The sequence below is a fragment of the Felis catus genome, chromosome X, assembly GCF_018350175.1.
Source record: "Felis catus isolate Fca126 chromosome X, F.catus_Fca126_mat1.0, whole genome shotgun sequence".
In the NCBI taxonomy this organism is placed as follows: Eukaryota; Metazoa; Chordata; class Mammalia; order Carnivora; family Felidae; genus Felis; species Felis catus.
In genome coordinates, this window is record NC_058386.1 from 127,254,693 (window position 1) to 127,262,441 (window position 7,749).

The 7,749-nt window shown below is 47.0% G+C and overlaps 1 protein-coding gene across 1 annotated transcript; it reads left to right on the top strand.

The window, feature by feature from the left end:
- Positions 1 to 4,598: 4,598 nt before the first annotated feature.
- On the top strand, positions 4,599 to 5,055 carry LOC101097798 (histone H2A-Bbd type 2/3). The gene has a single exon (XM_006944145.5). The coding sequence runs from the start codon at positions 4,599 to 4,601 to the stop codon at positions 4,938 to 4,940; it is 342 nt and encodes a 113-aa protein (XP_006944207.1). The 3' UTR covers positions 4,941 to 5,055.
- Positions 5,056 to 7,749: the final 2,694 nt, after the last annotated feature.

The following is a 7,749-nucleotide window of genomic DNA, read 5'->3' on the forward strand; positions in this document are numbered from 1 at the left end:
AAGAATTTAGTGGGCTGCTATTATGGACTGAAGTGTGTTTCCTCAAAATTCACGTGTTGAAGCCCTAACCCCCAAAGTGACTATATTTCAAGACAGGGCCTTTAGTGAAGTAATTAAGGTCAAATGAAATCATAGGGTGAAGCCCTAATCCAATTTTATCAGTGACCCTATAAGAAGAGCCAGAGACACTAAAGATGAACAGACAGAAAAAAGTCCATCTGTGAACACAGTGAGATGGCAGCCATCTTCAAGCCAAGGAGAGAGCAACTCTGCTGATACCTTGATACTGACCTTCTAGGCTCCAGAATTGTGAGAAAAAAAAAAACATTGTTGTTTAAGTCCTTTAGTCCATGGTATTTCATTATGGTAATACTGGCTAAATATTACATCTTCCTATCTACTTCACTCCTAGGAACATTGTGACCAACTAGCCAACATCACAGGTGTCCATGAATCACACTATTGTGATTGCTGCTCTGACTCTGCTGTCCATTATGGTAACCATACCTGCCTTGCCTTGGGCTATTGAGTGCCTGCCGCTTGGCCCCTGCCACCCCAAGGTCTAATCACTCCTACTGCATTTAGATTTCTCAATTCAGTGGCAGCAATTTCCATTGTTAAGTTCTGGCTACAGACAAGAGTCATCAGATAGGACAAGAGTCATCAGATAGCTCTTCAAAGGGCTGGGGCTCTGGGGGTCTCCTCACAAATTTATTTCCCACAGTTGTGAGGAAAGATGTGTCCTCTAAACCTTCCCAAGGTGGATGAAAAGATATTAAATGACGAATCCACTGTCATATTTCAATCTCATTAAGCTTTTGAATCCCTCCCTCTACAGTACACCAAGGCAGGTTGAACAGGTCAGGTTAATTTACTGTGGGCCACCTTTTGGTTCATGTTGCAGCCAAATAATCAAACACATGGCTAGAGTCCTTTCTAGCTCCCCAAGCTGCAATATTAAAAACACAGTCACTGCTTCATGGGCCCATATCAATATATTCAGCTTGATTCAACTTTATGTTGTTCCACCATCACCCACACCCTTAATATCCATTCCCATATGTATTCCCTGGATTTCTCTGTATAAATTAGAAAAATCAAGTGATTCTTTGGAGTGTAGTATACCTCCTCATGGATCACTTTGTGTCTCACCTGTAGGGGCCTTCTAGGACTCGACTCTACTTATATGTCTAGAAACAGAAAGGGTAGTGGAGGTCCTGAGAAGAAATGGTAGTTTTTTGTAAGACAAATACTTCATAGGAGGCTATTACAGTTTCCCAAGAGCCATGCAGGTTTAATCTCCTTGGACAGGGGTAGAGAGGTTGTTTTTATTGGCAAAGAAGACTTATCAGAATCTAGGGGTTCAAAATCCCCAGCTTCATCAAAGTTTTCCTATTTACCTCCATTCCAATTTTCACCCACACATTAACAATGAACATTCTGCAAGGCTGGGAATTCAGTTTTCATTGCAATTCAACCACTCGCAGAATGAGTTTCTGGGTTTGGTTTTCAGAAAACTCAGCTCTGTGGCTACAAGAAATATATGCTTCAGGGAAGATAGAGAAGTTTTCAGGTCATTTGTGTGACACTTGGGCTGAGAATTTGAATCCCAGCACTCATTCATTTATTCCCTGTCATAAACTCTGGGTCTGGAGTTCTCTCTTGGCCAGCAAGAGGGTGGCCACAGAATTAAAATGCGAGAGAGGCTAATGTCCAGGAGGAGACAAGAACCCCGAGTAAGGGTCCTTGCTCTGTTTTTATTAAGATCAGAAGGCTTACAAATGTGATGGATGTGCACAAAGAGACAATGAAACAGTGAACATTAACTCGTGTGTGAGAGAAAGGGGGTTTCGAAGATAGGCAATGTTAGGGGTTTGGGTAAATATAAAACAAAAATCGTGACACTGGGCCTAGGGGATAAGAGAGAGCATGCTACCACAGGGTCAACAAAGCACCATTCTTTTGCTAATTAGCTCCGCCCGGCAACTTCATCCTGCTGTGGTCTATAGCCCTGTTTACCTCTTTACCTATTGTCATCCTTCTTTCCTGTGCAAGCAGCTTTCTGTTTTGGTACTATGTTGGGGGCACTTTTGCCCCGATTGCCTAACCTTGGATGCTTTCATCCTGTGACTTCCTATTCCTATGCCTCTGTTCTATACTGGGGGCACTTCTGCCCTGTTTACATAATCTTGGATGCTTCATCCTAAACCTTGTTAACCCATTGGTTTAAGGTCAGTGAATTCCTAAGCTTATTCCCCACAATTCCCCACTTTGTCCAGAGACATTCACAACCAACTCATTATGTTTATGAGTTTGACAAAAATGTTCTAAAGTTTTATATATATGGTCACCAAGAACCTTGCCTCTTATTAGTGTATGATTAGTAATATACAGTGGTGATATTTTCTGTATCTCTATTCCCATATCAGGTCATGGACTATCAGTGTTTTCTTTACCATTGGCAATAGACTCATTAGTAACTTTAAAACTAATGAGACCAGAAAACAAATTCCAGAAACTCCAGAACCAAATTTAGAAAATTCATTCTTAAGATTCTGTTGCTTTAGGACTTTTCTTACTATCAAAATCTACATTAGTCAAAATTCACCAAAGAAACAGAAACAAGGGTGTGTCTGTGTGTGTGTGTGTGTGTGGAGAGAGAGAGAGAGAGGGAGAGAGATGATTCAGGATTGGTTCACAGTATTGTGGAGGATGGCAAGACCAAAATTACCAGGCTGGGGTACAATGCTGGAGACTTAAGGAAGAGTTGATGTTGCAGTTCAAGTCCCAAGAAAGTCCACTGACAAAATTCCCTCTTCCTTGGCAGACGTCAGTTTTTTTCCCAGTTTTTTTTTCCTTCAACTGATTAGATGAGAAGCACCCACATTATGGGGAATAATCTGTTTCACTGCAATTCTATTAATATACATATTAATCTCACGTAAAAGTACTTAACACCTAGAAAAGTGTATGATAAGATAACTGGGTACCATGGGATAGTCAAGTTGACACATAAAGTTAACCACCAAAGTTCCTTAGATAGGGCAGCAAAAGCACAGCAACAAAAGAAGGGGCGTGGTGGAAAGAGAATAAGTTGTACACCATCCAAACCAACAACTTTTGTGCATGAAAGGACTCTGTCTAGAAGGTGAAAGGACAAAACGCACAGGATGGGAGAAGCATTTGCAAATCACACATGGGATAAGGGTGTATTTTCCAGAATGCATAAAGAACACCTACAAGTCAACAATGAAAGCACGAACGAACAACCCAGTTAAAAAATGGGAAAGGACTTGAACAGACGTTCCTCCAAAGTGGATGTGCAAATGGCCAAGAGGCACACGAAAAGACGCTCAACATCATGCGCCAACAGGGCGATGCAAATCACAACCGCCATGAGGCACCACTTCGCAGCCAGTAGGCTGGCTCTTCTAGGCACAAGAAAGCAAAACAAAGGCAAAAAGACGAGTTGGGGCGAGGGTGCGCAAGGACTGGGACTCACACACTGCTGCTGGGAACGCAAAGCTGCTGTGGGAATCCGCTGGGCGGCTCCTCAGTCAGTTACCGGCAGAATTAGCACCCGACCCCTCAGTCGCAGTCCCAGTGCAATTTCCTACCCTAGGGAATCAGAAACAGGTGCTCAAACAGAACCCTGTGCAGGAAATGTTCGGCGCAGCGCTGTTCACATCTGCCGCAAGGTGGGAATGGCGGAGCTGCCTGTCAACCCATGAACTGGGATAGGCCGCCACACACGGTGTGTCCCTGCGGTGGAATATTACTCAGCCGTGAAAAGGCTTGAAGCGCTGACTCACGCTCCCACACGGACGAACGAACCCTAGTGACAACGCTGTGCTACGGGAAAGCAACCAGGCACAGAAAGCTGCCTATTCGCCCAGCGATCCCGATCCCGCGTGCAGAAAGAAGTAAGTGTCCGGGACAGGCGAACCCCTATGGGCAGCAAGCCGACTAGCGGTTGCCTGAGGGCTCCCGAGGACGGGGGTGGGGGGGGGGGTGCGGTGAGGACTGGCTGCCTGACACGTACAGGGGTTTCTTTGAGGGGTGCTGCCACGGTTTGGAACTAGACGGTCGTGGTGGTCGCCCGACCCCTCTAGTGTATACTCGGGGCCGCTGGCTCCTACACGGGTGTTGGGTGTGCACAATGCGCCCGCCCAGCCAAAAGCCAGCGTTCCTTCAAACAGGGGTTCCAGGGAGCAGGCTCCCGTCCAGCACTGTTTCTCTACAGCGGGGGCCCATGGGAAAGCAGTGACTTCACCGGATGTACGTGTCCCAAAACGCGCACCCGACCAATGATGGGGTCGGTCTGTGATCTCTAGGATATAGAGTAGCGGCTTTGGAACCCTGCCGGTCGGAAACTTCGGGCCAACTGGCTTTTTACACCGCTTCCCGCCACATCGCACCATATCCAGCCCTATCCGACCGCATCCAGCCACACCCGACCGCATCCAGCCACATCCGACCGCATCCAGCCCTATCCGACCGCATCCAGCCGCACCCGACCGCATCCAGCCGCACCCGACCGCTTCCCGCAGCGCACGCCAGACCGAGGCCCGTCCGAGAAAGCGCAGCCGAGGCCCAGCATGCCTGTGAGGAGGAGCCGTCGAGGGTCGTCCAGTGGCCAGAGCCGGGTCCGCTCCCGCACTGCCCGAGCCGAGTTGACGTTCTCCGTGAGCCACATGGAGCGCCTCCTGCGGGAGGGCCGCTACTCGCAGCGCCTGGGCGCGTCCGCCCCGATCTTCCTAGCGGCCGTCATCCAGTCCCTGACGGCCAAGGTCCTGGAGCTGGCCGGCATCGAGGCCCGGAACAGCGGCAGGAGGCTCATCACCCCGGATGTCCTGGACATGGTGGTCCACAACCACCCGCTGCTCAGCGCCTTCTTCCAGTCCACCATCATCTCCCAGGCGGTCCCGGGCTGGTACTAGCTGTCCCACGCGACGTGGGGTCCGGCAGGCGCCAGGCCTACTCATGGCCGGGGTGGGCCCCGGCCGGCCTGGTGCCTCAGGCAGTCACTGAAAGCCAATAAAGTGTTTGGAGGAACCCGTGTGAGTGCTTCTGTTGCTGGTGTGTGGGGCGTGGTCGTGGGACGTCCCTCGTCGGGGGTGGGGGGTGGGGTGGGGGCGTGGGGCGGGGGGTGTGGTCGGGGAAGACCCAGCAGAGCAGCTTGTCTCCGGGATCATGCAGGCGGTGGCCCTGGGCGGGAGAGGCTGGCTCGGGTGGAGGCTTTGACGGGAGGGGTGACGAGTGACCGGGGCGGGGGGACCTGGCGAGCGAGAACCCTGCCAGGTTGGAATTGGGGTCACGCGGGACGGCGAGCTGGGTTTCGGGCCGGTTCGGTTACAGATTCTGGGAGACGCCTTCGGCCACGCGGGTAAACAGGCTGTCACCCAGCCACAGGGGGCACCTGGCCAGGCCCCGCCCCAGGATCCATGATTTGCATACAAGACTGGCACCAGGCAAGGCCTCACTCCTTGGCTTTCTTATGTATCAACTTTGCCCCTGGAAAAGTTCTTGCCCCGGAACCGTTAATTTGCATAAGTATCTTGCACTAGACCATAGGGTCTCAAAGCCAGAATAATGGCTAAGTGTGAGTCCTACATTTTTTAGTGTTATTTCTTTATGCTTTATGTAGTTTGAATTTGATCAGTAAGACATTTTATGCCTACTGCTTTCCTGCTATGATACTGGTGTTTCGCTGAAACTTAAATTTCTTCATTTTTATAATGAGAGCATAATACTTGCCCTCCATTTTAGAACAGTGATTAGAAGAGTTAAAGGAAATGTATAAAATTTTATATGCATACCTATGTATATATATAATAAAATTAAATGTGTAAAATTTTATATGCATATATATATAAAATTATGCTAAAGTAAGAATTTACTAAATCTTAGGGATGATACTGTATGCAATCCATGATGCTGTTATTTCTTTTCTGTTTTTTATTTTATGTTTTACATTATACAAAAAATCAACCTCTTTTGGAGCCCAGTTCTATGAATTCAACATTTGTATACATATGTGTATCCACCACCACAGTCAGGCTATGGAACAGCTTCATCAACACAGAATAGTTTCTGATTTGGTACTACTGTCCCTTTTTAGTTGTGATTTTTGTTAAATTAACACTTTTAAGGAGAGCCCCGGGGTGCCTGGGTGGCTCAGTTGGTTGAGCGTGGGAGTTTGATTTTGGCTAAGGTCATGATCTCAGGGTACATGAGATCGAGCCCCACATGGGTCTCTGAGCTCCCAGTGCGAGTGTCTTTCTCTCTCCCTCTCTCGGCTTCTTTCTGCTCCTGCCCCGCCTTCTCCCCACCCCCCCCCCCCCCCCGTCAAAATAAATACACTTAAAAAATTTAAGGAGAACCCAGGGTAAGTGTGTGCGATGGTGAGCCAAGTTTCAACAGAGACTGAAAGGGAAAATGAAACGGAGAGGTGTATTACTCGTAGCTCCTGAAGAGGTACACAGCATGCCTGGCGGGCCACATGGGGAGGTCAAGGCAGGGCATAAGCAGAGAGGGGGCAACAGGAACTGGGCATATGCCTTTACTAAGGTTCATAGGTGAAATCTTTCTGGGTTTCCAGGCTCAGGCTAGATTGACCAATTCAAAACAAAAAAGAATGGTGTTTTGTTAAGCTCTGTGGAAGTCTTATCTAAGGGACCCACAAAGGGAGGACCTGGGAGGCAGGAGAGACTAACACTAGGGTGATTGGGGAAGTCTTGTCAGGTTCTTACACTCACTTGTGACTCAGCTGGTTGTCATCTAGGGCATGCACTTGAGGGTAGGCTCTTGTTTTCTCAGGACCCCTGCATGTCACTTATCCACATAAAATGAATGCTGAAGCAGTTGTATTTTGGAGGAGTTTAAACTCAACATTAGCGAAACCCTTTCCTCAGACCTAATCTTGAGAATAACCACTGCTCTGTTCTCCATCTCTGTAGAACTTCCTTTCCCAGAACATCTTGTAAATATATTCATACAGTATGTCACCTTTAAAACTGGCTGCTATCATTCAACATATTGCTTTCCAGGTTTATCTGGATTGTTCAACTAGAATATATCAATAGTCATGTTTTATGTTCAAGTATTATTCCATTATATGGGTATATCACAGTTTGTTTAATCATTTGCTTATTATAGGACATTCTGGTTTCCAGGTTTGGGAAATTTTGAATAAACTGCTATAAACATTTATGGACACGTTTTTGTATAAATATAAATTTTCATTTCTCTAGGCTAAATACTAAAGAGTTGGACTGATAAATCACATGAAAAGTTTTCTTGGGCCCCTTCCGAATTAGTCTCATCCTCATTTCCTATAGGCAACCACTGATCTTATTTTTTCCTACCCCATATTAGTCTTGAAGTTCTAGAACTTCAGATAAATGGAGTCAAAAGTGTAATTAATTTCAGTGAAGCTTTAGATTCAACCATATTTTGCATGTATTAATGATCCATTCCTTTTCATCAGTGTTATTCAGCTGTATTAAACCACACTATGTTTATACATTCAACTTTTTAAAATTTTTTTAATTGTTTATTCATATTTGACAGAGAGAGAGAGAGAGCAAGCAAGCAGCAGAGAGACAGAAAGAAGGGGAGACAGAAACTGAAGCAGGCTCCAGGCTCCAAGCTGCCAGCACAGAGCCCAACGCGGGGCTCTAACCCACGAGCCGCAAGATCATGACCCGAGTGGAAGTCGGATGCCCAACCGACCGAGCAACCCAGGCG

Excerpts from the sequence above, each read along its gene's own strand:
- LOC101097798 (XM_006944145.5), top strand. The coding sequence starts at position 4,599 with ATGCCTGTGAGGAGGAGCCGTCGAGGGTCGTCCAGTGGCCAGAGCCGG.